This window comes from Sphaerodactylus townsendi, unplaced genomic scaffold, assembly GCF_021028975.2.
Source record: "Sphaerodactylus townsendi isolate TG3544 unplaced genomic scaffold, MPM_Stown_v2.3 scaffold_18, whole genome shotgun sequence".
Lineage (NCBI taxonomy): Eukaryota > Metazoa > Chordata > Lepidosauria > Squamata > Sphaerodactylidae > Sphaerodactylus > Sphaerodactylus townsendi.
The window spans coordinates 1,558,069-1,579,539 of record NW_025950341.1 but is presented as its reverse complement, the minus strand read 5'-3'; the positions used below and the strand labels follow the sequence as shown (position 1 = coordinate 1,579,539).

Here is a 21,471-nt window from a genome sequence, read left to right as displayed (position 1 = left end):
ATAGGTTTTCACCCAGCACTTGCTATGGCTGCATGCCGTTATTCTAAGCGCCCAGCCTTGTACATGTTTATTCAGAATGAAGTCCCATTGAGTTCAATAAGGTTTGTTCACAAGTAAGATTGCAGCCCTTGGTATTGTCAAAGGCTTTTGCAGCCAGAATTAACTGGCCAGTGGGAGTTTTCCAGGCTATGTGGCCATGGTCTGGTAGTGGCACAGAGAAGAGAAGAAGAAGAGTTTGGATTTCTATCCCCCCTTTCCCTCCTGTAGGAGACTCAAAGGGGCTTACAATCTCCTTGCCCTTCCCCCCTCACAACAAACACCCTGTGAGGTAGAGAGAAATACATCTCACTGTGACATACTTCTGACGATGCCAGTCATATATGTGGGTGAAACATTAGGAGCAAAAACTACCAGACCAAGGCCATACAGCTTGGAAAAACGCCAACAGTCTATTTATTACAGCCCTACATTACCATCCTGAGCAGTTACATCCTTCCATTGATTTCAGTGGACTTAGAAAGGTATAACTCTACTTGGGATTGCAATGCCAGTCTCCTGTTAAGGCATTAGGTGAATAACTGGAACAATTTCCAAGTTGTTTTATCCCATTCCTGCAATTCCTTTCAGGCACCCAGACTGTCACTATGAAAGCAGCAAAAATGGATCACCTGCTGAGAAGGTAGGAGTTTCTACATTGCTGAAGATTTCCAAAGTCTGCAGGAAAATATGACACTGTAAATTAACCAAAGAAGATTAAAAACAACAACATCACAAAAACAACCTCTTCCTGATTAAGACAAAATAAGCTTCAAGAGCACAAAATGTTGAGAAACGGCGTCCACTAAAGAAGTTTGATTCAACCCCTTAGAGTGTAAAGAATTGTGGTGTAATTCTTCCCTTTTTTGCAATTTTGTTGATTTATATTACTGATTATTAATTTTTGCATGAAGGTATGGTTAGCAATCTTGACAAGATCTCTGATGGAAAGGGGCAACTAAAAAGCCCTTATATAAATGCATGCCCTCCCCAAGTGTGATGCCCGAGTGTCTAATATCAGTGATAACTGGAGGTGAAATGTTTTGCCTAAATTCTTTTATCATCATCATGGTACCAGGCATCAAGTGCTGTCCATCATTTTTGGTCTTGGGCGAGTGTTTCAGACTCTTCCCATGCCTGAATTCTTTAATGTTCTGCAAATGCTCTGAGCTGGTATATTCCTGAGCATGTTAATCAATGGGCTACCATATTATATATCTCTGGTAGGCATTGTTTCTCATATTTACATCCACTTTGGAGATGATTATAAAACATTTGTTTGCTGCAATTCTACCACAGAAGCATGGGCAAAATCAGAAAGTCAAAATGGATCCATGGCAAAATTTTCTGAGAATCTCAGCTTTCATTTTTAAAAGTTATTTTCTAGGTCATATAATTGTGAAACTTGACTAAAAATGAACGGTGCCTTCTAAAGTCTCAGAAAATCAGAAGGATAACTGAATATGAATTCCAGCAGTTGACAGCAAGACTTCAGTGCTCTACAGAGAACACAGTGCTCTACAGTGCTCTACAGTGCTCTTCCTTCACCCCACCCTAATTACTAGTCAAACTAGAATACACTTTGCATTAATAGCATCTTGTGAAGAATAAATTGCATCAAGTGGGATAATTTATTCAGATCTGCTCAGTTTGCATCAATTGTAAATGCTGTAGAAGTTCTCTTTTCTTGGCATGGAGTTTGGATGGTCTGGACAGGTTTTATTTTAAAAAGTTTTGAGTTTGTATACTCTTGGTATACTCTTGGCATAACTCTTAAACTGAATGGACCTTGGAAGAAAACCAGTTCAGCAAAATAAATATTCAGAGGTTCTAGCCCACTCCACCTAATGCATTGGGTAGCCTCCAGAGGCTTTAATAAGGACTGTGGTGGACTTGACCAATTGTGAGTGATTCTTTCTTCCAAACCTTTATTTTGTTTGTTTGTTTATACACCCTGTTTTCCTCCCCAATGGAAGCCCAAAGTGACTTACAAAACTGTTTTCCTTGCAACAGCCCTGTGAAGTAGATTAGATTGAGAAAGAGACTGTCCAAGGTCACCAAACCAACTTCCATAGGAGAGTGGGAATTCAAACCTAGTTCTTTCAGATCCTAGTCTAACCACTATACCATGCTGGTCCTTCTCAAAGAATAAGCCATGGCATTAGGTTTTTTGTTTGGTTGGGGTTGAGTTTGTCTTCTTATTCTTAAACTTCTATTTTCTGGGCTTCACTAGACATGAAAAACATGTATCTCAAAGTCATCAATGTGAGCAACCTGCAAGTAATGCCTGTCCGTTGCACTTGATCTCTCAGTACAGTCTGTTCACTTCACTAAACCATTAGAAATGTGTTTTGACCAATGAGCCTACATTTATTTTTTTTCATAGTCATTTTTCTTAATGGGAGTGTTTTCCAGATGTTGCTGTCTAGTCTTCTGGGATGTTTTCCAATAGATGTGGAAAATTTGCTGTCATGGGTCGTCACAGTTGGTTTTGTCTAACATGTTGCCTAATTAGTTCATCCCAAGTTATTCACACCAATATATATAGGAATATGAAGACTCACAGATAGCAGACATACCCATTGGAAGGTAAGTGCAGTACTCTGATCATTGTGCATAATTCAAAAGGTTGATTTCCCTCTAATAGTGCCTAGGAATATCTATGTAATTATAATAATAAATATAAATATGTTGCAAGGCTCAGAATTAAGATGGATGTTATGTGAAAAGAATTTATACAAATCTATCTATCTGTCTATCTGTCTATCTATCTATCTATCTATCTATCTATCTGTCTGTCTGTCTGTCTGTCTGTCTGTCTGTCTGTCTGTCTGTCTGTCTGTCTGTCTGTTTAGATTTTAAGGAGGACTTTGTATACTGCCCTGATATTTTTGCTGAACATTATAAATACCACACTGTGTACTCTAATAATGTTGTAGTATGCTATCCTATATGCTATGATACAGAATACAGTATGTGAGAGGAGTTGTGAAAGCTGAGATATTATTTTACTATATTAATGAAGATCAGATGTTAAAATACATTTTAAGGAATTCAAAGTTATTATTAAGTATGTTTACTTCATTTTGTCTTTATTATATTTTCTTTAAAATGATTGAAAAGAAAACATCTAAATACATGATATTTGTATCTTATTTGTTTTATAGGTCTGTGCAGTTAATTATATGCATATAACACCTAGAATACTTTTACCGGGCAAAGCATTTGACAATCTTGATTATGGACCTTGTCCTGTGTATTCTCTCTTTTTGATCAATACAAAACAATATAATTTAGAAAAATGGCAGATTATTAATTATATGAATCAACATAAATGTTAAATTGTTTTGTAAGATATATGGGATGTTAGAATAATTGTAGTATTGTTATTTTTACAAGAATAATCATAGAGAGAGATTGCAGGGCAAGAATTCACTACTCAACATTTCAAACTCTATCAACAATGACTTCCCTATATACCAGGTAAAGAAGAGAAAGAGAGAATAATCATTATAAATAAGCAATGTTTCTTTATTTTAAGGAAGAATACAGTCCTTGAAATCACCATGGCTTGGAATATATATTGGATATCCCTGGTTTTACTTCCAGTGTCCTTGGCACAGCAAGATTCTTCAGAAGGTAATATAAAATTTAAAGCATAAACATTTGTTTGCGATACATGTGAGGGGCTGCTCAGTCTATAGCAGTGGTTCTCAACCTGGGGGTCGGGACCCCTTTGGGGATCGAATGACCCTTTCACAGGGGTCACCTAAGACTCTCTGCATCAGTGTTCTCCATCTGTAAAATGGATAAATGTTAGGGTTGGGGGTCACCACAACATGCAGAACTGTATTAAAGGGTCACAGCATTAGGAAGGTTGAGAACCACTGGTCTACAGCCTGGTTAAATTAATATTTTAGCAGACTCTAGGTAATACTAAAGACTGGTGGACATGTGAATGGTACCCCTACAGATTCCACCAAAAATTGTTCCCCATAGTGATTGATGCCCTTGTACAGTACAACATTGGAAGTACTACTCATCAATAGATAGGGTCCATCATGTGATGATCCAGCCATAGGAGGCAGAGCCACACTGTGATTGTTTCTGAATCTTATGCAGAGAGGGAGACCAGTTGCTTCTGAGAGAGCTTTCTGGGGGCATTTCACCTGTGGTGACTGTTACACATTTAGTGGTATAATTAAAAGGATCTGGCTTGCTATTTGGTACAGCTGCACTAATGTAGTAGAGCTTATTTTTGGTGTGCTCTGCTCATGGCACACGAGCTCCTGTTCTCGTTTGCATTTAATAACCATGATTCTCAGGTTCATGAAGACTGTTTCTTTTTACAAGAAGGAGACAACACTTTTAGAAGCATTTTCAATGGTTTCATGTATGTTTTATGTTCAATGTGTTTTTTAAAGAAGGAAATTAATAAAAAGTATTATGAAAAAAAAAGCATTACCCAGCATGCTCCAACATATCTCTTCTGGCAGAATCCTGCACTTTTCCTACATATATGAAACCATGTACACGCACGCACGCACGCACGCACGCACGCACACACAGGTTATTGAACTAAATTATCTCAAGGCTGTAACCTGAATAGCTAACCTAGACAATTCATAATTTTTGGGCCAAATTTGATATGACAGAGGGATCCATGTGTATCTATTCATATGTCCTCAAGGTTGCTCATAAAGCAGGTGATTAAATGGTCTTTTTTGGTAAAGAAAACACTGTGCGTTTAAGGGAGCTAAATCCTCCCTCCCCCCCAACTTTACTCTGTTGCACTCTGTGGGTTGAAACAATTTTCTTCCAGCCTGACAATATCTTATCCTGGGGTGATCACCCCAGGAACTAGAATCTTTAATGCGAGAACTGTAGCACCAATTGGGAAATTTGACTGATGGAGGTTTAAAATTAATATATGTATGTTCAATATTGACATTTTTTAATTGTTATCTGCCCTGAGCCTAGCCTTGGTCAGGGAGGCACAGGATATAAATCTAGTAAAATAAAATATATACATCTAGTAAAATAAAATGAAATAATTTTTTTAGAAGTTATCCAGGACAGAAGAACATGAAGTGCAACAAGGTATAGGAAGGAAGGAGACAGAGTTTAGCTCCCCTCACCCATGACCTCTGTCTTCTGGAAAAAGACACAAACAAGCAATTCATATGCCATTTGATTGCCATCCTCCAGGTGGGTCTGGAAATCTTCTGGAATTACAATTGGGTTCCAGCCTGCAGATATTAGTTTCTCTTTCCCAGGAGAAAAATGGCTGCTCTGAAGGGTGGGCAGTATGGCACTATATCCTACTGAGGTTCCTCCCTTCCCCAAACCATGCCCTCCCTGGAATGTCCTAACCTGGAGATGACAGCCTAAATTTAGGTATATAACCAAGTGCATGGACAATGTCTATTTGGGCTTTGAACTGAGAATGCATGTTACGCATAGGAAAAGTAATCCATACACTAAAAATTATTTAACATTTCTTTTCTTGCCTCTGATTGCTGACCTTTATACTTTCCATACATTATGGAACTCAATTTGAAAGGTCCAAAATGAGGTTTGTGGGCATATATTGTGACAGCATAAAAATAAGAATGGACAGTTTTTCCCTGGAAAAATCCATGCTGGGGAAAAAAAGACGACCATTAGTCATATTCCTGCTTATTATATAGATTTCAGTGAATGCTCGAAAGTGGTGATTGTTGGCATTCACATGTGACTGTGGACTATTCCAGATGAATTATGTGAATACTGGGAAATATAAATATATATTTATATATTTTTTCACTTTTTTGGCTAAGATGAAAGAATACAATACATTTGGTGACTGTCAACATATATATGTTGGCCTATTTTCCCAGTAGTACTGTCAATGTGCTTAATGTTCTCCCAGTGAATCCAGTTTTTCTTTGAAAAAATCTAGTGTGTTTACTTGTTTTTGAACCTCAGCTGTTTTACTTGTTTTTTGGCCTTTGTTAATATAATTACTTGGGTTCACTGTTCAAAACCAGCTTCTACATTCTACTTTAGCATTTGAAAGGAAAAACTGTATTCTAAAGGAGATGTCTTTTCTCTCTTTAAATGTTAATAACAAATCAGGACACCCAGTTTTGGACAGCAAAAATGAGCAGATGTTGAAGGGTTAAAGCCTCTCTCTGTCTTCCCCACATGGCCCCAAGTGAAAATGAGGCTACTCAAAGCTGTAGTTTGGACTTTATGGGCAAAATGAGACATGATCTTTATCTCATGTAGTTGAGCCATAAGATGGCTGAAGTGTGACTTGTGAAATTTGGGTGGCTACTTTATCTTTTCATCTTTATTGTAATAATGTGTTCTTTTTCAATGCTTCTTTTTTCTAGCTTTGGTGTGACTACAAGTTAAATATTGCATAATGCATTAATATACTTCTTATGCTTTCAGTGATCTCCAAGCAGTCACTAAACGTTTTTCTGAAACTTCAGCTTCCCCTTTGCAGACACTAGATAATGCATACTCATGCTTTTACAAAGGTTTACTGAAATTTGGCAAGATACTTGAATATTTTCTTGTTCTGAACTGTTATAGTTGTTTATTGTCAAACATCTTGTTTGAAACATTATTGATGTCTTTCATGGTGTATACATGTTGTTTTTTGTTACGTCTAAAATTTTCACCTCCTTGTCTTGAATTATTTTTTGTTACCTTGTCCACTACATGTTTGGTCATTGTTGATCAGAGGGAAGGATGCCTTGGTCATAGAACTGCACTAACATCAACAGCAATCTTTTTTTGCCAAACTAATTTCAGTTGGCCAGGGACGCAGGCTTGGATCCAGACTAGTGTTTCCTCACATTCAAGAAAGGGCCATTATTCTACCTCCACCTGCCCAGGACAGCCTAAAATGCTCCCCAAAATCCTGTTCTTCAGTGTGCCCTATCTCTTAGAAACAGGATTTGGGATGTCATTTAGGAGGGGAGAGGTGACAAAATTGTGCTGCATAGGTACAAACTGTCCTGCAGAAATGCTCATCTCTGGATCAAAGACACAACTCCCATCTCCATTAGCTTCTAAACTTCAATTCTTCCAAATGTATTTATTTAATTAATATTGCACTTTCCTGCTGAATACCACATAAGGCATAAATGTGCAGAATGCATAAAAATGCAGTGCAGAATGCATAAAACAACAGTAAGCAGCTTTTAAAAATTGCAGGATTTGGATAGATTTCATGCTGTTGGTTTTAGTGCAAAACTAGATGTCCAGTGTGGCAGACAGTAACTGGAAATGTCTTGCTTGAGTGGATGCTTGGATATGATCTGGCAAAATGGAGGCTGGACTCTTTGAGCTGTGATTTTTAGGATCAGTACCCACCAAACTGTGGATGATCCAGTTTTACAGTTTTAATTTGTAGGAACTGGTTCAGAAGCTATTCTGAGACTGCTAAATGTGGTATGTTTATCCATAAAGTGGCATTAGATGGAATCAGTGCACTTTCTCTTCACCAAAGGACATGAAATCCCGCCATACAATTTAGCATCAAAAAAGCAGCTGTGCAGAACCTAATGTGGATGAGTGCTGGGACAAGAGAGGTTTAGCTCTTTCCCTCATGCACTGCACTTTCCCCTTTACTGAAAAAGCGCTCTTGACCACTTTTAATCCCAGTAAGGAAAATACAGGCACAAAATGGCTACCTGTCTTTTTTTCTTTACTAGGGCATAATGGCAGCTTGAAAGGGAGGAATGAATGGAATTTTGCCTGGAGAAACAGTACCATGTGAAACGTTTAAACTCTCCCCTTTCCCAGTGCCACGTCCTCAATTATTTAGCTCTTGAACATCATATAGGCTCATTCCGCACATGCAGAATAATGCACTTTCAAACTGCTTTCAGTGCTCTTTGAAGCTGTGCGGAATGGCAAAATCCACGTGCAAACAGTTGTGAAAGTGGTTTGAAAATGCATTATTTTGCATGTGCGGAAGGGGCCATAGAGTTCGACCCTCAATGAGAGTCAGTGTGGGGTAGTGGTTTAGAGCAGGTGGATTCTGGAGAACCGGGTTTGATTCTCCACTCCTCCACCTGAGTGACAGAGGCTTATCTGGTGAACCAGATGTGTTTTGGCACTCCTACATTCCTGCTGAGTGACTTTGGGCTAGTCACAGTTCTTTGAAACTCTCTCAGCCCCACCTACCTAAGGTGTTCTTTGTGGGGAGAGGAGCGGAAAGGAGTTTGTAAGCCACCTTGAGTCTCCTTACAGGAGAGAAAGGTGGGGTATAAATCCAAACTCTTCTTCTTTTTATTATTATTTCCTTTTAGGAAGGTCAAGAAAGGACAGCTTCATGCAATCTTAAAAATCAACCCAGGTTAATTATCACAGTGGCTAAAGCTAGAGCAGATGTATCGCATAACATCTCCTAACTCGCATGTGATAGTTCTGAATGAAAATAGCACTGGTGCCCGATTTTCATGTGTATTTGGGTTTGGAAAACCTGATTTGGCAAATGAGCCAATGGCCAGTGTTTCTTATACATCTTTTGCATATTGGTAAAGATGAGTGGGGGCAGCTTTATCAAAACTAATGCCGAAAGGTATGTCAAGGTTCTCCCCACATGTTCCAACCTGTACACCAAGATGTAACTACAGCACTAGGCAATTCTAAGTAGTGATTACAAGTAAATTAGTCGAGCTGGATCCTTGCAATCCAATCCATCATATGTTAAGGGTGAATCAGCAGCAGGTAGCTGTAGATTGCTGCTATCATAACAGATGCCACAGGAATATGGAACAAAACAAGTTCTGTATATACTTGCAAGTGTGGTATAATGGTATGGTGAAGAACTTTAACTGCAGAAATTCAAATTCTGTTTAGTCAGGAAGTCCTCTAGCAGGCTTAGGCACATAATTATCTCTCACTCTAAACTGCCTCATAGGTTTATTGTCAGTAGCCCATGAAGGGAAAGAATTCAGGACCAATCCAAGGGATGCCATCTACCCTCGTTATTATTACGTTGGGATAGCAAGTAATCTTTTATTTGCATCAGTTTTCCAGTACTCATGTTAGGCTAACAGAAACTCATAGGAATAGTTAGAAAGATCATTTTCCATTTTTAATCAAAAGATTCTTGTTTTATACTGGTCTGGATTTTGACAGATTGATAGCAATGGGCAGTATCCTGCCGTTCCTGTGCAGATGGGACATAGTTTCTCCATAGTTTCTCCCCTCCATCACAGGGGCTCCCTCTAACAACATATAAGACCCTTCCTGGTATTGCAGGATCTGCACGGAGGAAGAGCTGAGGAAATTCTCCCCTCCCTCTGCAGAGCTGCACATGCGCAACAAGAAGGAAACATTATTTCAGCTCCTTGCCCTTCTTCACACCAGTTCTCCCAACTTCTGTAGCTATTCCTTAGGACTGATCCCTCCAGGCATCAGAATCAGGAGAACTAGGCCTGCTGCCTAGAATACTGTCCAGTGGCTTCAAATTGTCGGTTGGAGCCTATCTTTCTTGAGTTAAAATTCATCCCCTGATTACATGAACAGAACAACTCATTGAAAGACTACAAATAGTTAAGAAGAAGAAGAAGAAGAAGAAGAAGAAGAAGAAGAAGAAGAAGAAGAAGGAGAATAAGAATTTGGATTTATATCCCCGCTTTCTCTCCTGCAGGAGACTCAAAGGGGCTTACAATCTCCTTGCCCTTCCCCCCTCACAACAAACACCCTGGGAGGTAGGTGGGGCCGAGAGAGCTCCAAGAAGCTGCGACTAGCCCAAGGTCACCTAGCTGGCGTGTGTGGGAGTGCACAGGCTAATCTGAATCCCCCAGATAAGCCTCCACAGCTCAGGCGGCAGAGCTGGGAATCAAACCCGGTTCCTCCAGATTAGATATATGAGCTCTTAACCTCCTACGCCACTGGAATGAAGTCCAGCTAGATAGCAAGCCCTTGATAATCAATAAAAAGAGCAGATGCATCCAAGGTGTCATTTGCACAGCCCACAATAATTACATGGTAGTTAATTATTATTATTATTATTATTTATTCCACTTTTATACCGCCCTCCCCCAAAGGACAATATGCAGAATTAGCTTAGGGACCAACCCAGCCCAGTAGATTTATGCATCTCCGCCAAGCTTCAGAGTGAACTAGAAAGAGTTTAGTATAACAGATGTTTTGCTTTCAACGTTGGATACCTACACAACATATGAGAATAAATTATAAAGGGGGTGAGGTGAGAAAGAACACATTCTTCCTCCCAAAGACCGTTCTCCTTGAACTGATTCTGCTTCTCCCATTGCTGGCTCTGCTTTTCCCACAGCCACCCTTGATGGATCCCATTTCCCCACCCTTCCTCTGCCTTTGGCTACAGTTCCCATCCCCAGTGGTGTAGTGAGGGGGTACCAGGGGCTGGAGCCCTGAGTGCCACTTCCTTGAGGGTGCATTGCAGGGCCACCCCCCATAACCACTGTGGAGTTTGAGGCATGGGCACAGTTAAATGTTGGTGAGCAGGGCTTGCTTGGCTCCATAACTCCACAGGGAGCTCAGGAATGGGGACAGTCAGGCTCACTCCTCCCCTGATCTCCACATGGAGTTTGGGAGTGGGGCCAGACAGCTAGCCTGCCTCCAGATCTCCAAAGTTCCACCTCCGGTCAGGTGGAGCAAACAGTATAAAGCTAGAGCCAGTCAGCCCCTGTTGTGCAGTCTGATTCTGGCCTCAGAGAGGTTTGGATCAAGCATTAAACTGCAGGCTGGAAGTCTACAGTTTAAAGCTGAACCCAAGTGAGCTGAGGGCAGCATCAAATGGCCTGCTCCACCCTTGATTTCCACATGAAGATTGGGGGGTGGGGTGAGTTGGCTGGCACCATTCCAAAACTCCATGTAGAGATTGGGGAGGGGTGCAGCTGTGTGGAGTGGTGCAGTGCTCAGGATTAGCTCTAGGAGCCATTTTATAAAACTACACCCCCGCCTGCCCTTTTCTCCAATCTGACTCTGGCTGACACTTTCGCCTCCCTCTTTTTGGCAACTGTCCTCCCGCCCCCCGCCCCCCCACTACTGTAGTCTCTCCTTCCCTCCTTCTTTTCCCACTTACTTCTACAAAATGATATCAGCTGCCATTTATCCTCAAAGTAACCATGACAGACAGGTTAGGGAGAGAGTGTTTGTCTGGCTCAAAGTTACCCAGCAAGCTTCTATGACAGAGGTTTGAACTTGGGTTCCCTAGATTGTAGTCCAACACTCTAACCACTACATCACAAATATCTTTCAGCACCTTTTCCAGTTTGGCCTGTAGATCAAGGCTGTGTGTGCTTTTTTGGTTTTGCTACAATGAATATACCAAACAAACATGTAGAAAAGAAGGAGGGTCACAACCCTTTCTCCCAATGCCATGTCATGCTTTTAATTTCCTGACATACCATTCTTGATTTGGCAATTTTTACAGTGGTATTGTATGATTTTAGATATGTCAAGCTGTGCAGGGAGATGTGGGGCAGGGTATTCTAGGAAGCATAACTGCCAGTGTGATAAAAACTGCTTCCTCTACATGGAGTGCTGCCCAGATTACAAGAGACTCTGCATCGCTGGTAAGTCCTCAACAATATATAGATTTTTTTTAAAGCAAGGATCTGTTGCATTGAGACAGTGGCTTTCAGCCTATGCTTCAGGGAACTCTGTATACACTTATTGGGAGATTGCTCAGTGAGAGGATTACTAATGGGAAATATGTTTCTCTTTAAAATGACAATTTGTCTGACATTATGGAGTTTATCTGAAATTGTTGAACTTCTTCCAGACACAGATTTGAGGAGTGAGGGTTGCCATTGGTTTGTACATTGGTTTGTACATGGACACGTTACATCTCGGCCCAGCAGGCCAGCCTCCCCATGGGAATTGATAGTGTTGTGACATTCCTGCATTCCATAGCAGATGTGATGGAGTCTCTTCCCACGTAAATTTGTTGTGGAAACAGTTTGGTGTTAGCAAAAAAGTTTGAAAGCCACTGCCTTAAGGTCCTTCCCTTATTATTACTTCTTGTCTTGGTGTCCTTCATGGTCTATGTTGTGTCTCTTGTCCTGGCTTTGGGTTTTTTTCTTTGTATGTGTGTACGTTTTTTTGTAATGTTGCCAGTTCTCTTAGTACAATTTTCAAATATCCATGAATAATTTCAATGGGTAGTGGAAACATGTCATGTGACACCAATGACTTCAACATGCAAGTTGTTCCCACCATGCGTTTCAGAAGATCACTGGGTAACAAATATCACGCATGAGTCATTGCCAAAGCATGTTTCATGTAGGTCCCAGTCATGGGCACTGCCCAGTGGGAATTATCCAGCTTCTCAAAGTTCAGTGAGAATTGGACCTCAGTTGTTCAATAGGTTAAAGCATGAGTTTTCAAATGCCCCATATTTTTCTGCTGCATTATCTAGATTACAAAGCAAGCATTCACATTTGGCTGATTCTTCTCAATGCTACATCAATACAAGCAAGCTCTCCATTTCCTTAACTATCTTTCTAGCCATATCGCAAGCAATCTCAATATATAAGTCACCCATTGTTTGTCATATACTTTATGAGAATGGGATTTGCAGAAGTTTTAACTGGGGAATCAGTGACCACACTCCAATGTTTTGAGAGCATGTTGCACAATTATCTTACCTTGAAAAAACACAGGTACACAAAATGTGTCATATTTTACTTGATGATTATCTGCAACCTTCCAGAATAAAACTGAAGGACATAACAGAGGTATAGTAAAAGAAAATGGGTAAGTTTTTGCAATTATATTTGCTAGAAACAAGAATGAAAGACAACCGGCCTATGTTCTAGCCTACAGAACCTTCTTCCAACTTAAGTGGCTTTTCTTCCTGTGGAAGGGCCACCAAGATGGAGGAACTCTTCTTAGGTTGGAGGAAGGCTTCTAACATTGCTTAGTAGACTCTTAGAATCATCAATAATATACTATGGCATCAACTTTTAAGTAACTTTACATGAGAAACAGAAACAGACAATTGAATTGGTATGTTCTTGGTTGGGGTAATTTTACAGGTACACAGCGAAAGGCTGGACCTATGATTCTCTTCTGCTAAGTTCTCCTTTAAGGGAGGAGGAAAAGCAATCCAATGGGGAATTGTTTTACTCTGACAGAGAAGACCTTCTTTAGCCCTTTCTGCACTCCACAAATTAAACGTCCTGTGGCCATTTTAAGAAGCATTTCAAGGAGGAACTCCACGCAGCGTTTTCCTCAAAACGCCCTCCAGACATTCCATTTCTGCTCAGGGCGCCCTATTGGGAAATTGTTTAAAGGTGCACGTTTTTCCCACAAGTCGCCTCACAGATGTCACCTTCTTGGCCTTGTGAAATGCAAGCCAGGAGACGTCTTATGTTCCCCACCTGACCATGTTGTTCACTGGTCAGCTTCACTCTCAGCTGGCATCCAACATTTTGTGTGCGGATAAAGGGATTCTCCCTGCCACCATTTACTGAAGGTTGCCCCAGGACATTTGCTCTGCATAGTCTGATCCTGGCAGCCTTTTCAGCCTTAACAGTGCACAGTTGTACTCAGTTGGTCCTCCTGATTCTGGAAATATATAGTTTTCCTATTTTGTAACATTTTCAGTGAGCTGTCTCTGTAGCTACGCAGACACAGATATGAGAATCTTAGCTGCTCGGAACACCCAACTACTTCCCATTGAGAAGCTTTGTTTTCTGTGCAGTAAGAAAAAAAAACAAGTCGGTACACAGTAAACTGACCAGAGAACAACATGGTTGGGCGGAGGAGAGCCTCTTTCCCCTCTGACGTCTTTGCTGTCCAGACAGCACACCAACAATTACCTCTATTTGTGCTGTGCAGAAAGGACCTATCTGTGAGTCTTTCACAGTTACAGTTTGATGCCAGAGAGTCGTAGGATCCAACTCATAGATTCTAACTTATATCCAAGATGTGATAATAAGTTATGACCACTACATCAAGGTCATAAATTAATTCAGGGTATTTTGAATGGAGCTTGCAATGACCCCTTCATTTACATGAACATCTTCTATCTATGAGTCCAATAAATTCTATTGATGAATGGAAAGAAAACTAATCGACTCACATCCTCCTGTGTAGAACTCACCTGTAAAGGTCGTTGCTCTGAGAGCTTTGTAAGAGGAAGACCATGTGACTGTGATCCAGATTGTCCATTATATGGCAAGTGCTGCCCAGACTTTCAACAGGCTTGTATAGGAGGTAAGTATCTAATATTTACATGCCAGGGCTCAGGCGAAGTTGCTGTTGATTTTTCAGTTCTGGCCTTGATGATGTTTGTTTTAATTACCTACTCTTGAGGTTCTTTTTTGATTCAGTTCTTTTTTTTTAAGTTCCAATTGTTAACTGTTGTTGTTATAATAAAAAAATCCTTTTTTGTATAGAAAAGTAGCATGTCAGAGAGGAAGCAAGTCTAGATGCCTTCCCAGAATGCTGTCTGGCGAACACTTTTGTATGCAGGAGCAGACATGAGGCCCCACTAGTAATGAGGCAGCTCAGACACAGGTGTATCGCTTCAGTAACAGAACTAGGTCTCAGTCTTTATCTACCAAAAAATGAATTCTGAACATTATCTCTCTTTGTCGCACATTAGCAGTTAGATTACTATAAAAAAAGTAAAGGTTGGGGAACTGATTTGAAAGAGCAATGCCAATTAATGGTTTAAAGTGGTAACTGGGTAGAGAGCTTTGAGCTTTGGACTGGGGACAAGGAAAGGCAGTTCCCCCAATTTCTTGCTCACAACAAAACCTTAAACTGACAGCAAACCAATGTGAATTGAGAAAGGCAGGAGTTCTGAATAGGTCTGGTTTATTTTTATTTATTTATGATGTTTTTATACCACATCCTCTCCTGCATGGTCTCGGAGTGGTTGAGTTCTATGAGATATACTAATGGGCTGCCTCTGGGGTACCTGCTCCTCATTCCCGGTGCTAATATAATCTGGAGCTGGAAGCACATTTAGCCTCAAAACCCAATGGTGTACACAAATGCACATTTCCATTTAAGTGAAGGTTGCTGTTTGTTTCTACAGAGTGCTGCTATCATTATGATGTTTCCCTATAACTGTACACTTTGTCCGCCATGTAGTTCATTTTTCAGTGACAAGGACCAGAGTGGAGGATGTTTCTCAGTGCAGGAACTCACAGAGACACATTGTCCCCTGTGACACAAGCTCTTGATCCACTCATGGATCTCCCTTCATAATGGGTGTGTAGATAATTTGCTATAAAATAAATGCAGGACGTGCTGAAAGCCAATAGAGAATGAAAAGTCTGTAGGCAATCATTTATTTAGTTTCCCATTATTTTTAGCCTTTATATATGCCAACCGCACCCACATTTACGGCTTCTTATTTATTATGCAGCCTGGGCTGGATTTTCAGCAGACATAACTTCATTTGACTTCAGTGGAGTTATGCCAGGTTAAATGTTGGACCTGTAAAAAGTTAGTAATAAAAGAATACTCAAAGGTCGTGTAGGAGGTTAGTAATAAAAGAACAGCAGAAGGGCAAGGAAACCATCCTTTGGAAAACTGTGCCCTGTCAGACCCCTAGGAAGTGGAAATGGACCCAGTGCTCTTCTCTGCTCTGCTAGAACTGTGCAAGAAGCTGTCATTTTTTGAGAAGAACAAAGGCCAGTCAAAATAATTTTTGTGTGTGGCAAAACGAACAGTGCAGTCACAAGCAGAGTTCACCCATCTAAATTTTACAATGGCTTATAAGGGTGGAATATGTTTAGAAGTGTACTGTGAGGCTGGGAATCCCCATCTTTGAGAGAGAGAGCGCGCGAACAACCTTGTAAGTTTTCTTCTGCCTTCTGTTTTAACCCTTCATTCCATCTGTTCCCCCCCCCCACAATGAAGGATACAGAGATTACAGAGGAGAAACAGGCAAGAGTGTAAACTGCCCCTTTTCTTAATGACTTTACAGGTGTTTGGTGGAGAATCAGTTTCTCAGACTTGGGTCTCCCATCAAACATAGACTTTGCAACAATACTAAAGGTTTGGCTACCATGCAAGAGTGAAGCTGCTATTAGTGATGGCTCGGTGGACTCATATTTGGTTTAATGATAATTAGGGTGACCAGATGCAGATCAGGTGCAGATCTCAGGCCTTTAAATGTTACATAGAAGGGATTTGGGGAAGGTGAAGATGGTATACAATGAATAAGGAATGCTGTGTATGCTAAAATTCCCAATTCTATAGACCTGTTAACATTGCAGGTGCCATGACTTCCTCCTTCACATCAGGTTGCTTTAAAACTAAACAAAATGAATCTGATTGTCTGGAATTGGATTGTGTTCCCAATGGATGCCTTTTCTCTGCCTGTTATTTTGTGCCTTAAAAACTGCTTAACAGGCAGAAATTCTACAAGCACAGCTTTAAAAAAAGTATTTGGCAGGGAATTGCAGCAGCTTTTTTCAAAACCAGTTTTTAGACCACTGGGTTTGCACTGTGTGAAGCAGGAACTGTGCACTGGATACAACCATCATGCACATCATGGCACACGTGCATATAGATATGTCTATGGGGGTATGCCACCTGTTCATTTCAGTGCCTCTTACCTATGTCATATGCAAGAGGTTTTCCATTTGTCCACTGCGCTCCTATCCTGCTTCTGTTGTCCTGTTTGTTAAGAACATCAGAACATAAGAAGAACCCTGCTGGACCTGTCAGTCCTGAATACTATTTCACACAGTGACCCATAAACTGGCCCAAAGGGCCAGCAAACAGCATAGGAGCTAAGGCTGCCACCTGATGTTGCATTCTAACAATAGTATTCTTATTTCTGCTACCTCTGAATATGAAGGTTCCATTTAGTCACAGTGACTAATAGCCATTGATGTTCGTATTTTCTATGATTCTGTCTAATCTTCTTTAAGGCAGTTTATGCTAATAGCCTACATTGTTTGACAGGGGTGTCAAACATGCAGGCAAAAGGCTGTATCCAGCACCTTGAGAGGACTTATCCAGTCTGCAAGTCAGATGAGGCACCTCCCCTGCCCCTGCTCTGGCCTGGTGAGACAGCTGTACAGTTGCCAGTCCAGACACCCAATCTGGCCTGGAGAGTCTGCCAGCCGAGGTCGCCACCACCCCAGTACCAATATGGATTGGTGAGGCTGCTGTTGGCTCACCAGACTAGGCAGAATCCCCCTCCCACTCTTAATCTGTCCTGGTGAGGGTGTTGTGGACTCAGCAGTGCAGGCAGCCACTCCCCCTCCCCCGCTCCCAATCTGACCTGGCAAATCACTCTTCCCCCATGCCAATCTGGACTGTAAAGACCACTGCGGGCTCACAAGCCAAGGCAGCCACCCCACGCCCCAGCCCAACCAAGTCACATTTACGTCATACCCTCATAACAAATGCATTCAACACCCCTGGCCTACAAGATCATATTCTGTTCTTGGCACAACTGTTATTGTGGTTAAGCCTAGAGGTAGGATTGCCAAGTACTGGATTTAAAAATATTGCCCTCCTGGTTATCAGGGCTAGGGTTGCCAACTCCAGGTTGGAACATTTTTGCAGATTTGGAGTAGTCTAGGAGAGGATAGAGCCTCAGTGGGGTATAATGACATACAGCCCACCACCTTCCAAAACAGCCAATTTTCCCAAAAACCCAGACTAGCCAACCATGTTTACTTTGAGCAATAGAAGAGCTCTCAAATGAAATATGAGTTTTATGTCTTGTTGCAGGCCAAACTACCATGTACCAAATCTCTGTAACTCTGGCAATCAGTTGTAATTCTAGGAGACCTTCAGGCTCCACCTGGATGTTGGAAACCCTAGGAAAGTCAATTAGGGTAGAAACTGGCAGTTCAAAGGTAGTACCTGGGGGAATCCTGTGGATCAGGGGAAGAACTGGGATACTACCTGGCAGGTTTGGCAGGCTTAGATTTTGGCCTAAAGAAACCTTGCTAGATTTATGTAAATTATCCCCAGCAAAAAAGAAAACAATGACAAGTATTTCTAACAAATATTGTTAAAGATTATAAATCAACCAGCAAAACTACCAAACCAAGGCCTTACAGCATTAAAAAACCCAGACTAGCCAACCATGTTTACTTTGAGCAATAGAAGAGCTCTCAAATGAAATATGAGTTTTATGTCTTGTTGCAGGCCAAACTACCACGTACCAAACTAAGGTAACCACTACCACAACTGCACCAACAACCCCGCCTTCCACTACCAGCACCGCCATGACTAAACCATCTATAGCCATGAAGCCAAAAGCAGCTCCTCCAGCTACTAAGTCGACAACTAAACGTTCACCGAAACCACCCAAACCAAAGCCAAAACCCAAACCAAAGCCATTAAAGAAGAAAAAGAAGCAAAAGAAGCAAAAGAAAGTATCGCATGAAATTATGGAAGGTAGGAAAGAAAGCACATTCTGTGAACTTGGTAGGGTGCAAATGCACCATTGGGAGCAGCCTGGGGTCACACCAGCGGATTTGCCCTCCCTGGGCCTCCTATCCCAGCAGTTGAGTGAATCCACCTGCAACCCTCTATGGTAGTGGAATGTGGTGCTAACTACCATATGAGAGGCCCTGCATCCTTACCACTGGTGTAGCAGGGGGTGGACCAGGGGCATGGATAGGGGAAGAACTGATGTTAATGGGCTCCCACCTGGCCATCACCCATGTTGTGCTGGTAGCTGGGTGATGACCAGCCTAACCATATGTCAACAGCTGGAGGGTTTAGGGGTTGTTTTTTTTGCATTTTTGGTCTGAGTGCAAAAACTCCACAAGGACTCCATCAGTTTAAAAAAAAGTCAGGGAAAAAATCTACATTCTTTGCATCTTGTTCTTTTTGCTGATTATTTTTGCTTGGTTGTAGAACGTTCTGAGCAGTCTTCTTCCTCTATCTCAACTTCCTCAAAAATTCGGAGAACTATGGCTACAAGCAATGCTGGCGATAAGAGCAAGAAGAAGAATGGTAAAAACAATGAGGAAGTAAAAGAAAAAGTGAAAGGTATGTTTTGTGATCATTTTTAAGCATGCCGACATAGAGGTGTAAAAGAAAACAAAACATGACATGGTGTAATTTAAAAACATCTGTACTTTTCATCTAATTTACTTTGTTGGGACTGTTTATCACCTTTGAAAACACTGGCTATGGAATGATTAGCCAGGATGGAAACTGTGGGCTGTGTGTGTGTGTGTGTGTGTGCTGACAAGTTACAGCTGACTTACAGTGAGAGATGTTTGGAGATGGCTTGCCATTGCCTTCTTCCATGGTAGTTCTTGGAAGTGCACAGTAGTTGATGGAGGTTGCCCAGGTTCATGGTTCAGAAAATGGTATCCATGTCCATAAGTGGAATCTCTGGTCTCCTCTATGGTGTACACTAACTTTTTACTGACTTCAGTTGGTTCACTCACTGTGGTCTTTCTTTGAGAAGCAGTACTTGGCCATGGTTATTTATCTATAATCACATTCTTGTTAGATTTTGGTAATGCACTGTACATGGGAATGCCTCTGAAACCAATATGAAAACATCAAACAGTCATAGCTCCAGATTACTGACCTGCATGAGTTGTTGGAAAACTGGGGTGTGCTAAAAAAGGGAAGGAAGGAAAGCCTCCAAATAGAGGGAAAATGAGAGCCCATAAAATTGGACCCCCAACCTAATCTTTGCCAAAGTTGGAGATTTTTCTAGTGAGCGTCAACAGCACCTATGCTGCAAAATTGGTTTCCTTAAAAAGCAGCCCCAGAAAAATTCCCCATAGTCAATAATGGAGAAGGGAGGGAGGATTTAAACTTTAAAGCATTTTGTTCTAATGTTCTAAAGCAGGATTTTCCCACCATTAAAAGGGGTTGTAACCAGCAATCTGGAGATGCCCCCCCAAAAAACTTTTTTGGCTTTTTACGATCAGGATTTGCTGACTACTGTTTAAAGATGCCAGGGTTTTTTTCTGATTCTGCTTTACCAAATTGGCTTTACCACCTTTATCAAATTTGGCTTTACCACCTAAAGAGGAGTGGAGCAAAGGGAAACTGTGCCCGGGGCGTTTGCGCACCCTACGCCCCTCCTGCAGCACTGTCTGCCCCCGCCCCACCCCAGCCACGCTCCTGCCTCAGCATGCGCCTGGGGTGTCATGTCCCCTGGTCCGTTGGCACTACGCCATTGCCCCTGGAGAATATAGTCAACTAGGAAGAACTAACCTGGCTGCCAGTATGTTTCCAGATACAATTCCACATTCTGTTTTTTTAATATTTAAAGCTTTAGAAGGTTTGCAAACAAAGCACAGGAGGGTCACCTTCTCTTTGTCAACTTTCCCACCAGTTTAGATTGTCAAAGGCCTGGTTAGTGTAGACTGATAAGATTCTAATGGAGGAGCTGATGTGAACCCAACAGTAGGACTGGCCAAGATTGGAGCAATGATGGACTCACTCCAAATTTTGGATGACAACTCATACCAGAGTTAGTCAAAGAAGGCCACACTGGGAAGGGTAGAGAAGTTGCCTTTGCCACCAGAGGGAGGGATTAGCTTAACATGGTGAGAATCATGCATTTGAGGTGAAATAACATGCAAACACTTTATTGTAGTGAATAAAATTGGCTATAGCCATTTGAATTTATTGGCAAGAAAGAACAGATGAGTGTTCCCCAAGCAAGATCAGTCCCCCATGCGCAAATCGCAAGATGGCTATGACAAGAAGAAAACTGAAAAATGAGCCCCACTACCTCAGCCAGCAGTGAGGGAGTAGTTGGTGGGACAGTCTCTGGACGGTGGGGAAAGAGGGCCTGCTTGTGCCTTTCCCCACCTTATATGACCCGGGCAGCTGTCGTCAGGACTCTGCATCCTGGCGCCAGCTGCCAGCCAGTCAGCTGCGCGGGGTAGCACTGATCTCACTCACCCTGGGACAGGCCCGCCCCCTCCATTTTGGAAGCAGAAAGGGAAGGAGCAGCTAAACCGCCCTTCCCCTGTCGGCAAATGGCGGCCACGGTGAGTCCCTGTCGCCCCCTTCTCAAATGTGCACCTGCTTTTTACTGCTTAGAATCCTTAAATATCCCAGCACCAAATCAGTTTTCAATAATATTTGGATCAGACAAAATGTGTTAAACATATTTAATTGCTCTTTAATATACTGGTTGAAATAAATGCAGAAATGTACTTTGGGGGCTTGTTACAAGGATTATCTTAGGAGGAAGAGTCTGGTGAACTTTAGCCTATAGCAAGTTCAAAACTTTTTTTAAAAAAAATCAGGATTTTTGACATGTTTCAAAAGAGCACCTAAGTATGGGCTGAATCCATTTTACTAGATAGGGTTCCATATGGATCATGTTCCGAAGTCACTACAGTTTTGTGGTGGGTGTACAAATGCATTTCAAAGGTCCGAAGGTAGATTTTTCCAATGTCATGTTGATTGGAGAGACAGCCAGAAACACAGAACAAGGGGAAAAGTGATACTATTAGGTATCTT

General features: G+C 41.5%; 1 protein-coding gene across 1 annotated transcript in view; it reads left to right on the top strand.

The window, feature by feature from the left end:
• The first annotated feature begins 2,587 nt into the window (after positions 1-2,587).
• PRG4 (proteoglycan 4) overlaps positions 2,588-21,471 on the top strand; it is a 38,971-nt gene continuing 20,087 nt past the window's right edge. The window contains exons 1-5 of the mRNA XM_048482496.1: positions 2,588-2,625; positions 3,578-3,675; positions 14,134-14,253; positions 18,166-18,417; positions 18,883-19,017. Of these exons, the coding sequence (XP_048338453.1) occupies positions 3,603-3,675; positions 14,134-14,253; positions 18,166-18,417; positions 18,883-19,017 (580 nt within the window). The 5' untranslated portion in view covers positions 2,588-2,625; positions 3,578-3,602. The remainder of the gene's footprint in view (positions 2,626-3,577; positions 3,676-14,133; positions 14,254-18,165; positions 18,418-18,882; positions 19,018-21,471) is intronic.